Source organism: Chlorella variabilis, assembly GCF_000147415.1.
Source record: "Chlorella variabilis unplaced genomic scaffold CHLNCscaffold_10, whole genome shotgun sequence".
Lineage (NCBI taxonomy): Eukaryota > Viridiplantae > Chlorophyta > Trebouxiophyceae > Chlorellales > Chlorellaceae > Chlorella > Chlorella variabilis.
Window position 1 is genome coordinate 1,331,629 of NW_005435078.1, and position 20,167 is coordinate 1,351,795.

The 20,167-nt window shown below is 71.1% G+C and overlaps 6 protein-coding genes across 6 annotated transcripts in view; 1 reads left to right on the top strand and 5 right to left on the bottom strand.

Moving 5' to 3' along the window:
• Positions 1-2,995: 2,995 nt before the first annotated feature.
• Positions 2,996-3,853, bottom strand: CHLNCDRAFT_14136 (hypothetical protein; the record flags this gene model as incomplete). The annotated part of the gene is made up of 4 exons (XM_005847782.1): positions 2,996-3,049; positions 3,225-3,316; positions 3,495-3,549; positions 3,761-3,853. Coding segments are annotated over 4 exons (294 nt in total), but the record flags the coding sequence as incomplete, so codon positions are not given.
• Positions 3,839-5,476, bottom strand: CHLNCDRAFT_10834 (hypothetical protein; the record flags this gene model as incomplete). Its single annotated transcript, XM_005847783.1, has 6 exons — positions 3,839-3,973; positions 4,169-4,249; positions 4,488-4,791; positions 4,897-5,114; positions 5,260-5,293; positions 5,349-5,476. Coding segments are annotated over 6 exons (900 nt in total), but the record flags the coding sequence as incomplete, so codon positions are not given.
• Positions 5,477-6,523: 1,047 nt separating this feature from the next.
• CHLNCDRAFT_134082 (hypothetical protein) lies at positions 6,524-10,171 on the bottom strand (the record flags this gene model as incomplete). The annotated part of the gene is made up of 9 exons (XM_005847784.1): positions 6,524-6,736; positions 6,993-7,327; positions 7,503-7,679; positions 7,873-8,103; positions 8,410-8,515; positions 8,706-8,896; positions 9,165-9,416; positions 9,702-9,933; positions 10,085-10,171. The coding sequence occupies 9 exons, from the start codon at positions 10,169-10,171 to the stop codon at positions 6,524-6,526; spliced, it is 1,824 nt and encodes a 607-aa protein (XP_005847846.1).
• A 2,419-nt stretch (positions 10,172-12,590) lies between these two features.
• On the bottom strand, positions 12,591-15,841 carry CHLNCDRAFT_134084 (expressed protein; the record flags this gene model as incomplete). Its single annotated transcript, XM_005847785.1, has 6 exons — positions 12,591-12,788; positions 13,066-13,196; positions 13,447-13,618; positions 13,938-14,066; positions 14,252-14,646; positions 14,875-15,841. 6 exons carry the CDS (start codon positions 15,839-15,841, stop codon positions 12,591-12,593), a joined length of 1,992 nt encoding a protein of 663 aa, XP_005847847.1.
• A 548-nt stretch (positions 15,842-16,389) lies between these two features.
• On the bottom strand, positions 16,390-16,826 carry CHLNCDRAFT_134085 (hypothetical protein; the record flags this gene model as incomplete). Its single annotated transcript, XM_005847786.1, has 3 exons — positions 16,390-16,413; positions 16,575-16,703; positions 16,797-16,826. 3 exons carry the CDS (start codon positions 16,824-16,826, stop codon positions 16,390-16,392), a joined length of 183 nt encoding a protein of 60 aa, XP_005847848.1.
• Positions 16,827-17,290: 464 nt separating this feature from the next.
• CHLNCDRAFT_57890 (hypothetical protein) overlaps positions 17,291-20,167 on the top strand; it is a gene marked incomplete at its 5' end in the record, with an annotated part of 3,473 nt that continues 596 nt past the window's right edge. Inside the window, 4 exons of the mRNA XM_005847619.1 lie at positions 17,291-18,553; positions 18,690-18,797; positions 19,067-19,625; positions 19,796-19,948. Of these exons, the coding sequence (XP_005847681.1) occupies positions 17,291-18,553; positions 18,690-18,797; positions 19,067-19,625; positions 19,796-19,948 (2,083 nt within the window). The remainder of the gene's footprint in view (positions 18,554-18,689; positions 18,798-19,066; positions 19,626-19,795; positions 19,949-20,167) is intronic.

The window sequence follows — 20,167 nt, forward strand, 5'->3', positions numbered from 1 at the left end:
TCATCGCACACTGCTCAACGCTCATTGCCCTATATCCCACCCAGCCGCAGGACTCCACTGCCGCCCGCGCCCCGCCCCATCTGGCCGCTTGCGCGCCCCATCCCCCCTCGATGGGGCCCGCCCACACCGGGGCCTCCCCCCTCCCGCCCACTGCTTTCTCAACGGCCCCGAGCCGGGGCTGCCCTCATTGCATACATAGTGCGCCTTTCCCTGCTTTTCTAGTGACCTAGCGTTCCGCACTGCCGTTTGGCCAGCCCATGCTCCCGTACCGTTGCGTTTCTCCCCAATGCGCCATGCCACTTTGCCAGTCATACACACGTTTCGATGCGTGCCCTGTCAGCTGCTTGCGTTGCATGTCGCCTTGCTCCACCCCTGTTTTATTGCTTTCTCTGCTTTCGCCCGGTTCCCGTCCCGTTTCGGCGGGGAGTCTATGTTGCAAGCTAGTTCTTGCTTTACCAGACTTTAAGCCCACACAAGCACAAGCAAGTGGGCGTCCTGGCAGTAAAAGCGACAATGTGGACATTGCCGCAATGCCCAGCGGCTGGGTGTAATTGCGAGTCGGTTGTGTGTATCTATTCACCATGGCCCGAACGGGCTCGGGGTGTGGGCCCAACCCAGCAGTGCGTTTGATGAGCAGTCTGATGAAGGCCAAAACGCATCTGCAGCCAATGCATGCTATTTCTGTCTTAGATCCGGGCAGGCCGCCTGTCACGTAGTGCCGGGCATTTGAGAGAGATGAGCCAAGAAGGTGCTGACGTGCACGTGGCGGCCATGGCATGCAGTTGCAAAACTCTGGTTGCATAGCGAATGGCGAGGAGGAAGGCCAGTAGCGTAGCTGGCAGATGAACGCAGTGTGAGTTGCTATCCCCACTGCGCCGCCGCCAGCGCGCTGCTGATGGGCCGCCGCAGCGCCTGGCGCGCCGCCAGCGCCGCGGTGCGCGGCCGCCCCGCCAGGGGGCTGCCCATCCTGCCGCCGGTGCCGGGGCGCTTGCCGGGGGAGCCGTAGGAGGCATCTGCCACCCCAGAGTACGAGAAGTAGACGTTAGAGAGGGCGTCGGAGGCGCCATGCAGTACGCCGGCGCCCAGCGCGCCAAACCCGCCGTCCCCCTCCTCCGGCGGGGCCCTGCCGCCGCTGCCCGCGCGGAGGCAGCTGGCGGCCGCGCCGCTGCTGCAGGAGGAGACGGAGGAGGCCTCGCTGCCGGGCAGGCTGGCGTCGCCCTCGCGCCGGGCCCTGCACCAGGGGCAGCACGCCGCGGGGTCGACATAGCGCACGAGCGGCCTCCTGGCGACTGAACAGGCAACCCTGGAACTGGCCCCCCAAGCCCCTCAAGCCCGCCTGCGACACACACACGCACAATACACACACACACACACCACACCTGACCAGGTTGCCGGCCCTCTCGATGTGGTCCAGTGCCCAGCGCTGCGCCCCCTCCTCCCACCGGCACCGCGACATGATCAGCTGCTGGTACTCTGGCGGGATGTAGGCGCCGATCACCAGGTCCTGCAGGGAGGCAGGCGGCCAGGCAGGTGGAGGCGGCGCCAGGGTGCCTGCGTGCGCATGGTGGTGCGCGTGACTGTGGTGGTGGGGTGGTGAGCAGGCGAGCAGGGCAGGTGGGAGCGCCAGGGCGGCCAACCAGCTGCAAGCTGCACGGCAGCGGCCGCTGCGGCTGGCCGGCGCCCCGGTGCGTGCTGCCTGCCTTCTGCTTGGCCTGCACGCTCAGCCGCCGCAGGTCGTCCAGCAGGCGCTCCCGCTCCGCCTGGCACTCTGCCGCCAGGGAGGCCGCCTCCTGGCGCGCCGCCGCCGCCGCAGCGGTGAGGCGCTGCAGGCGCGCCCGCTTGGCCGCAACCTCCTCCTGCGCAGCAACAGCAGGGCAAGGGCCACCAAGGAGAGGCACCCATCACTCGCAGCGTGGGGGTGGGGGACGGCCATCGGTTTACCACTGTCGGAGGGCAGCGGAGCTTGTGTGCGCGTGACCACAGCGTGTGTGGGCGAGGGCACGGCGGCTGTACCACCTGCACGCTGCTGTACCGCCCCTGGCGGCTGTAACACCTGCACGCTGCTGTACCGCCCCTCCAGCGCGCTCGCCGCCTGCTCCAGCTCCGCCAGGCGCGCCTCCCGCGCCGCCGCCGCCGCCCGCTGCTGCGCCAGCACCGCCTGCTGCGCCGCCGCCGCCGCCTCCAGCTCCTCCACCTTGTCCAGCAGGTTGGTGCCGCTGCGCAGCACCTGCGGCACGCGGAGCCACAAGGGGGGTGGACAGGGAGGGCGGAGGGGGGTGGGTGTCGGGCAGGAGAGGAAGGGCGCGTGCAGCTGGCGCACGCCCGGCGGAGGCGCAGGCTGTGGTGGACAGCTGCTGCTCAGCTGCCACCCCTTTGCCCTGCTTGCCCCCCACTTGGGCCTCGCCCCCTGCCCCTCCCTGCCGCCCTCCTCGCCTTGCTCTCCATGGCCTGAATGCGCTGCTCCAGCAGCAGCCGCTCCTGCTGCTCCCGCTCCACCTCAGCAGCGTACGCCTGCAGCTCCGCCTGCTGCGCCGCCAGCACCGCCGCCGCGTGCTGCTGCTCCTCCAGGCTGGCCGCAGCCTTGCTGGCCAGCTCAGCCTCCAGGCGCTGCCTGCAGCAGGGGGCGGCGGCAGCCAGCAGCTGGCCATGGCGAGTTGGCCGACTGATCTCTCGCCGGCGAAATAAAGCACACAGCCACGCCTCCAGCCTCTGAAGCTGGTGGCAGGCACGCAGGGCACGGCACCCCATGCAAGCCTGCTCTGCTGGCGCACCTGGCCTCCTGCTCGATGGCCTGCCGCGCCTTTGCCACAGCCTCCACCGTCACCGCCTGGCGCAGCTGGCGCTCCAGGTCGGCACGCACCGCCTGCCGGATGGCGGCCGCGCGCGCGTCCACCGCCGCGCCGCCGCCGCCGCCGCCGCCGAGCGCCGGCGCCTTGTCGGGGCTGGCGCCGCGCGACGGCCCCGCGCTGCCCGCCCGCTGCTGCTGACGCTGCGCCAGCTCAGCCTTGAGGCGGGCGATCTCGGCCTGGAACTCACGCAGCATGGCATCCTGCGGGGCGCAGCGCAGCATGCATGGCGTGGCACGGCACGGCACAGCACAGCACGACGGTGTTCGCCGCACCTCTCTCCCTGGCTGCCCGCATGCATGCACACACACCTCTCTGCCCACCTCCTGCACCCACCCACACCCACCACGGCTGCAGCAGCCCGCCCCCAGCCCCCACCTTGGGGTCCTCATTAATCTTGGGCTTGTTCTTGATGAACTTGGCGCGAGAGGCGTAGCGCAGCGTGCTCAGCGTCTCCTCAAAGTTGTAGACTGCGCAGAGGGGCAGGCGCAGGGGCAGGAGGGGGAGGAGGTGCCGTGGGGTGGGGCGCTTGGGTGTGGCTGCCGCCGGCGAGTGCCGTGGCGCAGGGCAGCGGCGCTCGGCCACGATCAGCTGTGGGAGGTTGCACCCCATCCCTGCCCAATGCTGTGCTGCAGGGAGAGGGCCCACCCGCGGGTCCCACGTTGGCAATCATGACCGTCTTGGAGTTGCCGCCCAGGCTGTCCTGCACAGCGCAGCACCGGGAGGGGTAGCGGTGGAGCGCCCCCTCGTGCGAATCGCAACTGGCGCAAGTAGGGGCTCGGAGCAGGCACGGCACCAGCAGTGGCCCGCCGAGCAGGCCCCAGCCCCCGTGCTGCTGCAACCGCCGTGCCGCGCCCCGCCCCGCCCTGTCCCGGCCCCGCCCTGCCCCACACCGCACAGCTGCCAGGCCCCACCTGCAGCAGGCGCGTGAGCTTGGAGTCTCGGTAGGGCACGTGGGAGGCGGCGGCGTCGGTGAGGGCAGATATGACGTTGCCCAGAGCGCTGAGGCTCAGGTTGATGCGGCTGGCCTCCTTCAGCCGCTCCCCCGTGGCCCCCGTCTTGGCCTGCCGCTCGCTGCCGGCAAGGTCCACCAGATTGAGCTTGCCCACACGGATGCCGCTGCCGGCCTGCGGGGAGGCAGGCACGCCGCCGCCGCCGCCGCCGCCGCCCTCCACAGCGCCGCCGCCCTTGGCCGGGCTGGCGCCAGCCAGCCGCCCCGAGACAGGCCTGCTGGCGGAGCCGCCGCCTGGGCCGCCTGGGCCGCCTGCGCCTGCGCCGCCGCCGCTGCCGGCTGCATCCTGCTGCTTGCCCAGCGTCTCCACCACGACGGTGAAGATGGAGTGTGAGCGTGAGGAGTCCTGGTTCATGAGCGTAGCGCCCACCGTACGGTTCTTGCTCCCCACCTGCGCCGCTGGCTCGGCATGGCCGGATCACTCGGCTGTGCGCAACCATCCAGGGCAGGCAGGCCTCACGCACCATGGGTTGGTGCAGCGGCGAGGGCGCTGAGGGAGCAGCGAGGGGTGGCTGGGGTGCAGCCCAAGCCGGTCACCAGCTGTCGCCAGCCGCCGCCCTTGCACCACCACCCCCACCCTTCCCCTCCCACGCAGGCCCAGCCACCCGCCCACCCAAACGCCCGCCCACCTCCAGCACCGCCGCCATCTCCGCCGCGCTCTTCACCACAAACTCCTTGAGCCCCCGCACGTGGAAGCCCTTATCGGGCGTCTCCCGCAGCTCCAGCCGCGCCTTGGCATCCCGGCTCAGCAGGTCCCGCACCTCCTCGTTGTAGATCTCCAGGTGGCTCACGCGCACCAAAACGTCGCGCCCGCCCGCGCCTGCGGGTGGCGCGGCAAGGGGGATATAGAGGCAAGCATCCGAGAGCAGGGGGGGGTGCAGGGCGGGTGGCGGTGGTGGCATGCGGATGCAGGCTGACGGGCTGGCGGGGTGGCTGGCGGGGGAGCCAGGACGCGTGAGGCGGGCATGCTGCTGGGCAGCGTCTGCTTAGGGCATGGTTGGCGGCAATACGCTCCAGGTGGCGGCACGCGATCAGCACCCGCCTTTCTCAATCTCGTTGAAGATGTGGTCAAAGGCGCGGGGGATGATGCCACGCCCCTCTGCCGGCGGCTCCCGGCCCTCCATGGTGTGCGTCTTGCCGCACCCCGTCTGGCCGTAGGCAAAGACGGTGGCGTTGAAGCCCTGCAGCACCGCCTCCACCAGCGGCGCCCCCGCCGCCGCATACACATCCTCCTGCCGCGACTCGGGCCCAAAGGCCTGCAGTAGGTGGGAGCGCATGCATGCATTCCACATGTGGCAGCTGGCGCTATGGACCACGGTACCTGAGCAACAGCAAAGCCGACACGCCAGCCAAGGCCAATGCTCCTGCCCAGCGCCAGTGCCGCCGCCGCCGCCATCGCACCTGGTCAAAGGCAAAGGACTTCTCCTCCGCCGCGCTCCGAATCTGCGCATTGGTGGCCGATTGGAGTGTGTCATATGCGGCTTGCGCACGCCCTTGCGCAGCGTTTTGGACCACTTACCGAGACTTGCCCATCGCGACTGTCTACCTGCACCACCTGCTGCCGCCCGTCCCGGACCTCCTTGTCGCTGAGAGGCCGGCATCTCACAATGACCTGCAGCAAATGTTGCCCAAGGCTGGCTGAGGCATAGCCGTGCGAGCCTGCGCCTCCGTCGTCGGCCCCACCCACCTTCACAGTTTCCTTGTCCGACATGGTGGCAATAGCGGGGTGGAGGGTGAGCGCAGGAGGACCTCACCTGCTTCCCCGCCACGCAGGCGCCACCAAGGCGGTGCGGTGCCTCGCCGCCTTCCACCTCACCCCTCCGCTCAACCTGCCTGCAAACGGGGCTTTGTCAGCCGTGTGGGTTACATATAGACAGTAGCTGGTGCGGGGACCCCGCATCGTCAAAGGCGCGCTGTCAGCACCAACGTTGGCAGGGAAACGGGGACACGCATGCAAATGAAAGGGGAGGCTGTGATGAGGTGATGAGATGAGAGGGAAGCAGAGGACAGGAGTAGGTTGAGGATGACGAGAGATGGGCCCTTGGCTGGGTGCAGCAGGCTTGCAGAGGAAGCACAACAAAGGGAGCCTGCACCTTGCAGTGGCGGTGGTCAGGAAGCTGATCTAAGGGCGATGCGCGGCTGGCAAGACGTTGGTTGCACGTCGCAATGATACAGTACCGCCTAAGCCGGGAGCCAATTGGCAGCGTTGCGTAGAAGAGCGCAAGGAATGAGGGTTGAGCGCTGCTCTTCCCAGTACTAGTAGCTGCGGCGAGCACTGGATCGCCTCACCCCCACCAGCGGGATGTACGCTGCGCAGGGCAGGGCCTGCTGCTTCGAAGGCGGGCAGCGCAGCGTGCACTTCTTGAGGGTGCACAGGGTGCAGTACGGTGTGAGCGGGTACTGGTCCTTGCAGGAGTTGCACGTGGCCCCGTTCCACACAAAGCCGGGGTTGCCTGCGTGAGGGCAAGGGAAAGGCGGGCAGGCAGGGGTGCCACCCGGGCATGTCAAGAGGGCAGGGCACTGCACGACAAGGCCCGAGGGCACGAGGTGGCTGGAGCTCACACCGGCGCAGCAGCCGGGCAGCCTTGCCGGACGGTTGATTGCGGATGCTGGCAGCGGCCATGCAGGCCATGCACCCGCTCCCTTGCACGTGGCAGGCCCAGGCTCACAGCTGGGCGGTGGCGGCGGCCGAGGGGATGGCGGCGGCCTGGGGGAAGGCGGCGGCTTCGGCGAGGGCTTGGGGGGCTTGGGGGAGGGCGGCGGCTTCGGCGACGGCTTGGGGGGTCTCGGCGAGGGCGGCGGCGGCCTTGGGGGCTTGGGCTTTGGCGGCGGCGGGCGCTGTTTCGTCTGCACTATTGTGCGCGGGCTGGGCGGCGGCCTGGGAGGAGGCGGTGGTCGTGTCTTGGTGTTGGGGAGCACCCTTGGCGATGGCGGTGGCTGCAGCAAGGTGCGGCACAAAGAGAGGGGTCACAGGCGTGAGGAGGACGGGGCAGAGGTATGCACAGGTCAGGTGCCTGCGCCGCTGCCCTGCCACCACCGCGCCTGCCGGCCACCCTGCCAGCCCCGATCGCGCAGGGGTCTCTGCACGCAGCGCTCCAGCCCAGGCGGCGCGGGCGGACCGCCGGCGCGCTCACCCTGGGCGCGGGCGGCGGCGAGGGCGAGGGCGGCGGCCGCGGCGGCTCCACGCCGCACATGCCGGGCGGCAGCCAGGGCCAGTCGTCGTCATCAGAGTAGTATGCTGCCAGGGCGTTGTAGGCGTTGAGGCGGCAGCCACCCCCCACCACCTGCTGGCTGCTGTCCAGCAGGTTGCGGGACAGGGCCTGGACCGAGTCGCATCCCTCCAGCAGCGCCACCCGAACCTCTACCATGTCCTCCGCCGCCCAGTTCCAGGTGCGCGCCAGGATGAGCCCCGCCGCGCCGCCCACCAGTGCGGTGGCCACAGACGTGCCGCTGACCTGCTTGTACGTGGCTGCAGGGGTGGGCAGGGGCGCGCAGGGGGGCGGGGCGGGCAGGTCAGCATGCGCAGGGGAGCGGAGCGGGGGGAGCGGGCCAGCCTCCCTCCTCTCCCCCGCCGCCAGGCACAGCTGCCTGTGTTGTGCTCCTTCTGCGCGCATGCCGGGGGCAAAGGGCCGCGCGGGGCTCACCCAGCCCGTCGGCCGCCTCCGCCGCGGTGCGCAGGCGCGTGGTCCACACCAGGCGGCCGGGTGCCATGATGTCCACCCAGCGCGACCCATAGTTGCTGCCCACCCCCTCCACCGGCGCGGAGCAGGTGTCGCCTGTGGCGCTGCCGCCGCCCTCCCTCCACACGTCGTCCGTCTCGTCTGCAGGCCCCAGGGCAGCGGCGGCAGCGTCATCCGAGCTCAGGACAGCAGGCGCAGCGCGCAGCGCAGCACATGCCCCGCCTGCCTCCGCGCTTCTCCCATCCGCATCTCTAGCACCCACTCTCCCTCCACCTCCTCCACACCTCCACACACACACCTCCACACACACACACACACACGCCTGCAGCCCCACCTGTGGCCCCCACCACCACCATGTTGCCCAGCTTCAGCTGCGCGGGCATGAAGAAGAAGGAGCGGCAGTCCTTCTGCTCGCGCAGCTGGCGCCCATGGTTGCCCGCCGCAGTGACCAGCAGGTGGCGCTGCCCCTGCTGCTTCATCTCCTCCTGGAACTGCCAGTACAGGGCGCCCACGGTGTCCGGACCATCCCACTCCATGTCACCTAAGTTGGTGCCCCAGGCGGCGACTGCGGGGGCAGGGGCCACGTATGTTGTGTGTGGGAAGGGCGGGTGGGGAAAGGGGGTGGAGGGGCGGAGGGTGTGCGGAGGCGCAAACATCGGCGGCGGCGCGGCGGCTTCTGCTGCCGGCGAGGCCCGCCTGCTATTGCGAGGTGGTGGGCAGGCGAGGCAGGGCGCCGGCGGGCACGGCCGCTTCACCGCGCGTCAGCGCGGCAGGCATGGCAGCCAGGCCGGGCGCCGCGGCGGTGCTGCGCTGCCGGCGCGCAGGGCACCGACGGCAGCAGGCCGGCAGCGGCTGCGGCTGGCGGGCTCACTTGACAGTGCGACGTTCTTCGAGATGCACCACCTGAGGCACTGCAGCGCGTTGCTGATGTAGCCCACGCCGTCTCCATCCATGAACTTGCACACATACAATGCGGACTGGGGAGGGAGGGGCGCGGCGGGTGGCAATGTGGGTGTGTGGGCGATGCGCGGCGGCGTGCATTGCAGTGGTGGCACGCAAGAAACGCGTGGGTGAGTCTGGGGGGGCTGCGCGTGGCAGAGGAGGACGAGGACACAGCGAGCGCTCGGCCTGCCAGCAGCGGCGGCGGCGGCGGCGGCGGCGCCTCACCCCCTTGTACAGCATGCCCGCCATGCCCTTGTCGTTGGCGGCAGCGGCCACCAGGCCCGCCATGTACGTGCCGTGCCCGCTCTCGTCCTGCGCGTACTGCAGGCCCAGCTGGGGTGCCCTGTTGTGCACAAACGCGGCGCCGTCTGCGCACATGGGCTTCAGCTCGGGGTGCTCGCAGTCCACGCCCGAGTCTGCAGCGGGGCAGCGACGGGGCAGGGCGGGCGGCAGGGCGGAGGCGGGAGGTGGGTGGTGGGAGGTGGCGGCGACCGCGGGCTGCAAGATGTGGCCTGCCGGGTGCTGGCTGCTGTGAGGCACACCCCGCCATGCTGCGCAGGCGGGCTGGGTTGCCGGCCGGACGGCGGCGAGGGCGTGGATGCAGGCTTGGCGCCATGCGAGCGCGCCGCTGCGGCCAGCAGCAGCAGCTGGCCCGGCCGCAGGCGTCGTGCCCCCGCTGCTCACCAATGATGCAGACCCGCGTCTCGTCTCCGTCCTTGCTGGGGGCAGTGTCCACGGAGCGGCCGCCCACGCCGCGGCCCCACACATACCCCACCGACGTCTTCACCATCGCCCAGCTCTCATCCCACTTCTTGTTGCCCGTGGGTGCGTAGTAGGGGAAGGGCGAGGCGGCGGAGGTGTCGGATGCTGCCACCCCATCATCGCCGCTTGCGTCCTGGGCAAATGCCCACAGCTCGGGCGCGGCAGACAGCACGCCTGCGGGGGCGCGGCACGGCGGGAGCAGGTTGGCGGGCGCAGGGGCGGCTGCGGGGTGCTTGTTTAGGAGGACGCGGGGGAGGGAGCTGCGGGGCTGTGTGGCGCATAAGGAGGCCGCGGCGTGCATGGGCAGGCACCACAAGATGAGTGCTGAGTAGGAGCACTCACCCGCACCAGGCAGACCTGTGTAGGCCTGCCTGGTGCGGGAGGCGGGCTGCACGGCAGGCGGGGGCCCTGCCGCCGGCCCTGCTGCACACGGCGAGCCCCTCGGCTGCAGCCACACACCTGGGACCTTCCTGTAGCGTGCGGCGGCGGCCTCTGGGGTCTCGCCGGGCCGCAAGGGGAGGTTGCCGGCGGCACCGTCGCCGGTTGCGAGCGGTACTACCCTGGCTGCCACGTACTGGGACTCTGCCGACGCAGCCGAGGCAGCGGCCACGCCCTGGCTGGCCTGAATGTTGTATGTGACATACACCGTGTCGGCGACTGGGTTGGTCAGGCGCGGGTCCTGGGCCGCCACCTGCAGCTGGGCCGGAAGGTGGGGCGGCAGCAGGCGGCTACGTCGACGGGGCGCATGGCCAGGGAGGCCCGACACCCGGCGGGCGGGGGCCGGGGCGGCATGCAGGGGCCTGCAGGCTGCATGGCAGGCCTCCCAGGGGTGGCACACGCACCCTGCAGGCGATGGAGAGGACCGCCACGCTGGCCACAACGCGCGGCCACGCCCCAGGGCTCCTCCACACGTCCCCAGCTCTAGGCATAGAGTTAGGAGCCGGAATTCAGGTGCTGGCTTGGGGTGCCGGGCTCATTCTCGAGGCTCGCTGCCCTGTGCACACCGCCCTGGACTCCGGGCGCCTCGGTGGCGATACGACACTATTGCGCAGAGTAGCAAGAGGATAGCAAGCCAAATTGGGGCGGGAGCGCTAAGGGCCAGCGGGCAGCTGCCTCTTTCGACGGTGCGCTCTTGGGGCCTAGATCAGGGACAGTGCGAGGCTGGTCGAGTTGGGTTTCAGCCCTGCAGTCCCCCGTCCCGCAGAAGCTGCGCAAGTCGTGCTGCGAGTGCGGTGGCGCTGTGCACAAGAGCACCACATTGCCTCCCAGAGTGCATCCTGCATCGTGGACGCGTGGAGGAAGAGGGCAGAGAGTGCTGGAAGCCTGCGCCCCGGTGCCTGCAATCACTAAAGGTCCCAGCTTGCTAACAGACCCGGTAGCCACCCCCTGTAGCCACCTATGAACAAGCTGGAGGAGCAAGCAAGCGCAAAGGTGCGATGGAGTGTGTCTGCGCCCGGCGCCGCCGCCGCCGCCGCTTCCGGTGCCACACACGGTGGGCGGCAACAAGCCAACGCAACCCCACTTGGTGGAGCCATGAAATAACATGCACAAGTGCTGCGGGCTGAGCTGGACACCCCACCTCACCTGCAGGCCGAGCTCTCATACTCGTACTGGGCGAAGAATGAGGCGGACGAGGCTCCCCCGCCTCAGCCCAAGGCACGCAGGCCGCCGCCCAGCCGGCCGCCAACCAGCAGCTACAGCTACAGCAGGCAGCCACTCTGATCCACCGCTGGAGGAGGCGCAGTGTGTGCGCAGCCAGCGGTGCAGCCTGCCCACACGCTGCCGCAGAGAGCCGTGCCGTGCCCCCGCCCATGCGCCCTCCCTGCCGCACCCCCACCCACCCGCCCGCTTGCCCGCAGAAGCTCAGCGAGGCCGAGGCGGCAGCCCACCAGCAGCAGCTGAAGCACACAGAGAGCGGCGCGTCCGCCTGGAATGCTGCGGTGAGGCGCCTTCCCTCCATCAGGGGCCGGCCTCGCATCAGGGGCCTCCTGCCCTCACCCTTCCTCCCCCGCCCCCCGCCGCACCCAGGGCACTTTTGAGGAGCGGCCGGTGCCCATCGGCTGGGTGCGAGAGCAGCTGGAGCAGGTGCTGGCCGGCGTGCAGCACAGCCCGTGGCACGATGCGCAGCCCGGGCGGGCGGCGGCACGCGTGGCGGCGCTGGAGGTGGCCGCCTGCTCCGGCGAGGCGCACCAGTGGATTGTGAGGGGCAGGCGGCGCGCAAACTTTGAGCTCCAGATCGAGCTCAAGTGGCGGGTGGCGCTCGACGGGGTCGACGTGGCGGGCACCGCAAAGTGCGGCCCACGCTGGTGCATGCATGTGTTCCCGTCCTGCCCCTGCATGGCCTGGCCTGGCCTGGCCTTGCGCGATGCTGCGCCTGCTGTGCCGCCCTGAGGCCCGCTGCGCTGCCTGGCTGCCGGGGCCGCCCAGCGGGCCGGCGCCACCTCACCGGCTGCCCGCCTGCGCACGGAAAGCTGCACGCAAAGCTCAGCCTCCCGGCCCCCCGTCTGTATGCGTGCCGCAGGCTGCCCCATGCCGCCTCTGATGAGCTGGATGAGCTGCAGCTGGAGGTGGCGGCAGATGCGCAGGCTGCTGGCGGCGACGAGGAGGGCGCCTCTGCGCCCGCGCCCACGCAGGAGCAGCGGCAGGCAGCGGTTGCGGCGGCCCGGGGCATGCTGCCGCAGCTGGAGGCGGCGCTGGCGCAGTTGCTGGAGCGGGTGCGGGCCAAGTGACCTTGTGCTGGTGGCCACAAGGTGGTCACGCTTGTCACCTACCTTGTTGTTGAGAACTGGGCGCCAGCGATTGTGCTGCTGCCCTCCCCTACTTTCATGAAATGATGAGCACCCCCCAATTTGATTTGCGGCAAAGCGAGGCGCCGCCTGCTGCGCGGCATGTCTCAGCCCCTCCTGCCAGCGGTGCCGCTCCCAGGCCCACGCCACCCCCCCTCACACCCAGTTTTCAGCGCCCGCCCGCCATGGGGCTGTGCCTTCTCTCAGGATTCTTTTCATATTTTGCAGCCTGGCCAGCCAGCCTTCGCCTCAACTCTTACAAACGCAGCACGTGTCGGCAAAGGCAGCCTGAAAATGTATGGGCAATGAATCGATCGCCCCAGTGTGATACAATATGAATCGCAAAAATCGCAGCTCCAACACCAGCGCTAGCTATGCGGCAATGGAAGGCAGCGGTGTTTCCAGCTCTACAAAAATCGTCACCATGCAGAAAAACGTGGCGGCTGCCCGGGCGCTACGGCGGCAAGCAGCGGCCCTGCGCGGAGCTCTGTCTCGCCTGCGCGCCGCGCTGCCGGCCCCACCACCGCCTCCCGGGCAGGGCACCCACATCCCGCTGGCCCGCTCATACCTTGCTGTCGCCTGCCGCCTGCTGCGCCGCCGCCGCCACGCCGCGCCCGGCGCGCCCCAGCGCCTCTGCGGCCTTGGCGGGCAGCGCGGCCAGGCTGGCGGCGCTGCCGGCCAGCCCCCGCACATCCTCCAGAGCCTCCTCCACGCTGCCGTAGCTCAGCGCGCGGTTCACAAGCGTCAGCTCCAGCCCCAGCTGCGGCAGCGCGGCGGGGGGCGCGGGGAGCAGGAGGTGCAGGGTTCGGCAGCCATCATGCAGCGGAGCTCGCCACAGAGTCAGCCTTGCCGCCCGCCGCCGGCACCAACCGCTCTCCTCCCACCACCTGGTTGGCCTGGCTGCCCCCTTGGCTGGCACCCAGGCACTGGCGCGGCATGCGGCGGCGCTCCCAGCTGTGCCAGGCACCCCCCATGCCCCCTCTCTGCTGCCTGCCCCATGGCCCCCACCCCGCCCGCCCCCCAGGCAGCTGGCTCACCACTCCCAGGAACTGCAGCGTGGTGTGGAAGTTGGCGGCGACGTAGCCCAGGCCGCCCAGCGCCGCCGCCGCCACCGCCGCGTTCTTGGGCTCGCGCAGCGGCGACAGCTGGCTGGCGGCCTGCTCCGCGACTGCAGGGCAGGGCAGGACGGAGGCGGGCGGGGAGGGGTCGGTCGGTGCTGAGCAGCCGAGGCGGGGAGGGAGGAGGGGCGGCGGCCCGCGCCTGCCAGCCCGGCCGGCCCAGCTCGCATGCAGGCAACGACGGGCAGGCGGGCGCCCCGCCCCGCACCCTGCCTGCCAGCCTGTGCCGCCTGCCGGCCACCCCAGCCGACGCACACACGAGGCGTGCGTGCATGTGCCGCCGCGGTGCCACCCACCCACCTGTGCCCGCCACATCCTCCGCCACGTCCAGCGGAGAGGCCTCATACTCGGAGGCTGTGGAGCGAACCCCCAGCCCCGCCTCCTGCCAGGCCCGGAAGCCGCCAGCCAGCACATACGGCCGCCGCACGCCCGCCGCACGCAGCGCGCGAGCCACGCGCTTGGCGCCCTCGCCCTGCGCGCGGGGAGGCAGGCGGCGGGGGTGGCGGGGGTGGAAAGAGCGCCAGGCACGCGGCGGCGGGAGCCAGGGCACGCCTGCAACGCGGGCCCCAGCAAGCGGCTGGCCGGCTCCGCGCTCCTCTCCCCTGCCTGGCCTCCTCTCCTGCCCATATCAACACGCTGCCTCCACACACACACACACACACACTGCAGCAGCAGCAGCACCACCACACATGCTGTCCCCCACCACCTCCTCCTCCGTGCCCCTCCCCACCACGACCACCACCACCACCACCACCTCCTCCCTCCTTACCCCCCCTTTACCCCCCCCTCACCTTGTCGTCCATGACGATGACCTTGGTGGAGCGGGGCCGCACCTTGGCCAGCGCCGCCACCTCCAGCGCCTGAATCTCCAGCGCCACGCCGGCAGGGTCGCGCAGCCGCTTGGCCACGCTGGGCAGCAGCTGCGGAGGGGGGGCGGGCGGGCGGGGGGCAGGGGGGGCGTCAAGACGCGGCAGGAAGGGGGGCGGCAGCCGACCTTTGTTGCTCTTCTTATTGGCACGGCACTGCGCACGGCGCGTGCGCACTCGCACGGTCCACAAGGGCCAGTACAACAGTCGCTGCCTGCGCGCGGACGGCAGCGCCGCACCTGCACCGGCGGCACGGCGGCGCCCTTGCCCAGCGCGCCGCGCCGCAGCTCCGCCACCCCTCGCTCCACCCGCTGCTGCTCGGTGCGCACGTCCACCAGCACGGCGGCCTCTGTCTGCAGCACCTCCAGAGCCTCCTCGGGATCCAGGGCGCCGGCAAAGCCGCCGTAGGCCGCGCTCCAGGCCAGCGCGGCGGGCAGGCCGAGGCCCAGCCCCGCCGCCGCCGCCGCCGCGGCCGGGTCGAGACCCGACAGCTGCCGCAGCGCGCCCGCCGCCGCGCCGCCGGCCGCCAGCAGCACGTCGCCGGCGCCGGGGGGCAGCGCGGCCGCCGCCGCGTCCACCGCGCCAGACAGCTGGTCGGCCACGGCTGCCACCTGGCCGCCCACGGTGCTGGAGACTGCAGGGGGGTGCCGTGGCGGCGGGCAAGGGGGGGGGCCGTAAGGGAGCCGTAGTGTGAGGGTGGGTGGGACCTTGCAAGTACTGGGAGGCAAGGCAGGGGCTGCTGCGCATCCACGCTGCCTTGGAAACACTAGCATGCAAGCCACCAGGGGGCGGCTGTCCCGCCAGCGGCACACCGAGCCCGGCAAGCCGCCGCAGGCGGCAGGCGGCAAGGTGCGGCGCCCACCTGCGGAGGTGACGCCCCCCAGGGTGCTGGTCAGGCCCCCCACCAGCGACTCGTAGCTGGCCTGGAGGGCGGCAGCCTCGGAGCTCAGCTCGGCGGCGGCGCCATCCAGAAGCTGCTGGACAGAGGAGGCGGCGCCGCCGGCGGCCCCGCTCAGCCCGCCCGCCGCGCCGCTCAGCCCGCCCGCCGCCCCACTCAGCACGCTGCCGAACGCGTCGGTGGCCTGGCTGGCCGCGGCCGCCGCGTCGGCCGCGCCGGCGGCGGCGCCGGTCAGCGCGCCGGCCGCGCCGCCCAGCACGTCGCCCACGCTGTCGGCGGCGCTGGTCAGGCCCTTGCTGGCGGCCGCCCCCGCCTCGCCCAGGCCCTTGCCAGCAGACGCCAGCCCCTCGCCCAGGGTGTCGGCCAGCGGCGCCGCCGCCGCCTTGGCGGCCTTGGCGGCCGCCGCGCCGCTGTCGCCGTACCCCGGCGGCTTCTGCTGCAGCTGCTCCAGCACAAAGTCCATGCCCTGGGAGGGCGCGGGGGGCGGCTGCGGCGCGGGTGCGCCCTGCAGGATCTCAGTGCCGGGCACCGGGTCGACGGTGACGCCCGAGGCGGGGGCGGCAGCGTCGGGAAGCGCCGCCGCGGGCGCGGGCGCGGGCGCGGGCGGCGCCGCCGCCTTCTTCACCACCGGAGAGGACAGGGCGTCGCGGAAGAGGGAGCCCAGGTCGGCGGCCTCCTCGCTGGCTGCCGCGGCACGCAGCGGCATGGCGGCACGCCGGCCGCCGCCGCCGCCCAGCCGCCGGCGGGTGCCGGCCAGGCCGCCCTGCAGCGCGGCACCCGGTACATCGCGGTCAGGAACATGTGGGAACGCAATGTGAGCTGCTGGAGGGGCGCAACAGCGCAGGCATTCAAGCTCAGGCAGCAGCAAATCCAGGTCGCTCGCCTTGTTTGAGGCCAGGCGCTGCGCCTTGCTGAGGGCCGCAGGCTGCATGGCTGCTGGGTTGGAGCTCCTCTGCAGCGGCAAACGCGCGGAGGGGCAGGCCAGCGCGGGAACGTTGTAGGTGTTGCGGCTGCTGCCCTGCTGCAGGTGGCCGCGGCTCCAACAAAGCCTGCTGGGGAGCGTTGCACAAGTCAGAGCTCCCGGGCAGAGACAAGCACACCGATGAACCGATCATCCAGTCTCATCCAACTTTCCTCCTTGCCGCCGCCGATCACCCGGCAGGCTGCCTGTGCCGCTGGGAGGCCCTCTGGTGTGTGATGGGAGCATTACATGCCCTGTCGTGCATTGCTGGAACAGACTGAAAGAACATAAACTCGAACACAAGCAACTGGGTTTGGACTGGTTGACGGGCAACAAGCCCGCCCCCAAGCACCCAGCCGGCGCCAACTCAGTGCAGGCAACCTCAGCGCAGGCGATGCAAAATGTGATTGGGGCATCGGGGTGGTGCATTGGGGCCAGCGCTTGGCATGCCGCTACAGCTGGAGACCCGCTCGTGGCTGGAGGCAAGGTCCAGAGCTGCCATGCTGCCTGCTGCCGCGTCACTGCTTGGCCGTCTCGATCAGCTGCAGCAAACCCAGGGAACAAGTGGTTTGCATCATGATGCAGCTGACTGTGACGTCTGGGAAGCGCGCAGGTCTGCAAGCTGGCTCAACCCCTCGCCGCTGGCCCCACCCTTTCCCTTGCGCGCGGCACTACTGCCCAGCCCAACACCGGCGGCGCTCACCTGCCGCACCGGCGGCGGCGACTTGGGCGTGGGCGCGCCGTAGCCCATCGCCTCACGGATGGGGGGCACCACCAGGGGCAGGGCCAGGCCCACGCCGCCGATTATGAACGACCACACAATGATGGGCTCCTGCACGCGGCAAGGCGGCACCAGTGGCGTCGGGAGGGGGTTGGCCGAGCAGCCGCGCACAGCATGGACTAAACAGTTCACAGCTGACGCTACCTGGTGCATCATGGTGCGCAGCCAGCTCATCTTGGGCAGGTGGGGCGCGTCCCTCTGCGCTAGACGCTGCGACGGTCGGTCGGGGTGGGCGGTGAGCCTGCTACCTGTCCCTGCTGCTGCTGCGCTGCTGGCGTGCCTGCGCCGCTGCCACTGCCGACAGTAGACAGGCTGGAGAGCACGTGTGGAGCTGCGAGGTGCCCAGAATCGACGAGTGTGGCGACCCCTTGCACGACGGGCAGTTGCATGCACCCTTGGGGCCGGTCTGCGAACGATGATAAGCCAGCAGTGCCCACTGAGCCACAGCATGAAGCCCAGTTCAGGTACAAGCCCAAGTACACTTCTCGGCCCCTTGCCTTCCTGCACCTACCCCAGCAAGCCTATTCGCATGCACTTTACTAGCAAGGATTCAGGCTGCTGCGTGAGCTCACAGCGGTGCCTCAGCAGCCGTCAGTGCACATGTGTGTTCCACAGAAGCCTGATCACCGGGCCTAGCAATGGCCTCACAGGCTAAAACTCGTCTCCATTCTTACGTGGCCCAGCTTCAGGCCCGCCGGGCCGCCGCCCCCTCCAAACAGGAGGGCAGTGGTGGGGAGCCGGCGGCGGCGGCAGCACCGCCGACAGCGGGACCTGCCGATTCTTCAGAGCAGCAGCCTGAAGATGCCGCCCCTATCCCAGATGCTGTGGACACGAGTCCAAGGCAGGAGACAGTGATGCAGCCCGGCAGCAGCGGCGCCGTGCCGGCGGGCGCCTCGGAGCCCGCGCCAACGCAACCGCCACAGTCGGCGGCAGAGCAGGCACCCGAGCAGCCGGAGGAGCCCCAGCAAGCGGCTGCCGGCACAATCGATGTGGTGGACCTCACCGCAGAAGACAGCAACGAGGGCGACGGCGGCGGCGAGGCAGCACCCGTCGCTGCGGGTGCAAGCCATGATGAGGTGGCACCCGCTGCCCCTTCCGGCTCCATCAGCCCGCTGGCCGCCCTGCGCCAGTTTTTCGGCTTGGGGGGCACCAGCCAGCAGCAGCAGCAGCAGCAGCAGCAGCAGGCCCCGGCCCGGCCCACCCCTCTCTCCCAGGAGCAGGTTGCAGAGCAGGTGCTGCTGCAGGCAGCACAGCAGCAGGCACACCAGCAGCAGCAGCAGCAGCATGAACAGTGGCTGCACTACCAGCAGGCAGATGCGCAGGCTGAGCAGCAAGCGCAGCAAGCCCTGGCGCTGCACATGCATCGCACCCTGGAGCAGCAGCAGCAGCTGCAGCTCCTGCAGCAGCAGCGGCGCGGCGCCACAGTCACCACCGGCCACCCCGGCGGCGGCTGGGCACAGGGGCCGCCGCCGCAGCCCGGCTTCAACCCTTTGATGATGGCCCGCCCCCTGCCTCTGCAGCCGCAGCCGCAGCAGCAGGCCATGCCGCCAGGCTTCATTCCGCCCGACATCCAGGCCCGGCTGAACGCCTTCCCGCTGCCCGCCAAGCTGCAGCACCAGCTGGCCGAGTTCCAGCAGCGGCACGCCGCCCAGCAGGCGCAGCACGCGCTCGCGATGCAGCAGGTGCAGGCGCAGCAGCGCCAGCGCAGGCTGCCAGACCTGCTGGGCGGCGACCCAGGCGTGCGGGCGGCGGCAGCAGCGGCCGCGGCAGCCGGCGGCCGCGGGCCGGCGCCGCCCAACGGCGCCGCCGCGCCCGTCAGCAAGGACAAGGCTGCCGCAGTCAAGGTTCTCATTGATGGGCTGCAGCTGGCGGGCGGCACCGACGAGCGGGACCCTCCAGAGGTAGGCGGGTGTGGCGGGCTGAGCGGCTGAGCTGAGCGGGCGCCCCGCCTGTGGGAGGCCGCCGCTGCCGCTGCCGCTGCCGCGGTCGCCATGCGGCACACACCGCCCTTGGCTGCGCCCACCCCTCTCCCCGCAGGGCGTGATGCTGACGCCGCTGCTGCGCCACCAGCGAGTGGCGCTGGCCTGGATGTGCGGCCGCGAGGCGGGGCAGCACCCGCGGGGCGGCATACTGGCAGATGACCAGGTGTGTGTGTGCACTGTGTGTGTGTGCATGGGCGTGAGGTGTGTGGTGGTGGGCGGGGGCGGGGAGGCGTGTGGGAGCGAGCGCTGCGAACAGCCCGAGCCTCCATGCGCGGCTTGTTGCCGCCGGCAGCCTGCATCCCCGCACATGCTTGCTGGCGGAGTGGCTCAGCCAGCCAGGTATGGGTTGGGCTGCCGCCCGCCTCTCGTCTGTCCCCTGTCGGGCCTCTGCCACCCCACGCCTCCCGCCCTCTGCGTGCTGCCGCCGCGCAGGGCCTGGGCAAGACTGTGAGCACCATTGCGCTGATCGTCACCAACAGGCCGCTCCAGGCAGGGCAGGGCCAGCCCACACGCCCGGGCGCACCGCAGCAGCAGCAGCAGCAGCAGCAGCGGCAGCAGGCAGGGCGCAAGCGGCAGCGCCCAGGCGAGGGCGGGAGCACGCCGGGGCCCAGCGGCGGCAGCAGCCGGGCCAGCGGCAGTGGCGACCAGGGCGGCAGCGGCAGCAGCAGCGACGAATACCCCAGCAGCAGCGACGATGACGCGGAGGAGGAGGGCGGCGGCAGCCGCGGGCGCAGCCCCGCCGCGGCGGCCGCCAACGGCGGCGGCTCCGGCGCCGGCGGCAGCGGCGGCGCCGGCGGCGGCGCCGGCGGCGGCATCATTTACCTGGACGGGGCGTCGGAGGTGGAGGAGGAGGAGGAGGAGGGCGAGGGGCGGGTGCGCGGCGGCACGCTAGTGGTGTGCCCCACCACCGTGCTGCACCAGTGGGCGGCAGAGATACGCTCCAAGGTGCACCCTCACGCGGGCCTGTCGGTGCACGTCTACCACGGAAAGGGTGGGTGGCTGGCCGCCTGCCTGGCGCGTGGGTGTGGCGGCAAGCTGGTGGTGGAGCCTGCGGGGTGCCTGTCTGGCAGCCGTGCGGGCTGCCCCGTGTGTGGAGTGGCTGCGCGCCTCACCCAGCGCCGCCCCCGGTGCCCCCGCTGGCCCCGCTGAGCTGCATTGCAGGCAAGGCGGTGAGCGCCCGCTCGCTCAGCCACTACGGCGTGGTGCTGACCACCTACCAGACAATGGCGCTGGAGTCGCCGTGCAGGGAGGGCCCCGCCGGCGGCAGCAAGAAGCAGGCCTCGCCGGGCGCGGCGGACGCGGCGGCGGCGCCAGGTGGCGTGCCAGCTGGCGTGCCAGGTGGCGGAGCGGCCTGGGAGCAAGAGGTGGTGGACCTGCTGTCAGACTCAGAGGAGGACGAACAGCCGGCGGCAGCAGCGGCGGCAGCCCAGCAGCCGGCCACCAAGCGCCAGAAGGCGGCGGCGGGCAAGGCGGCGGCGGGGAGCGGCAGGGGCCAGGGCAGGGTCGGGCCGCTGTACGAAATCATGTGGCACA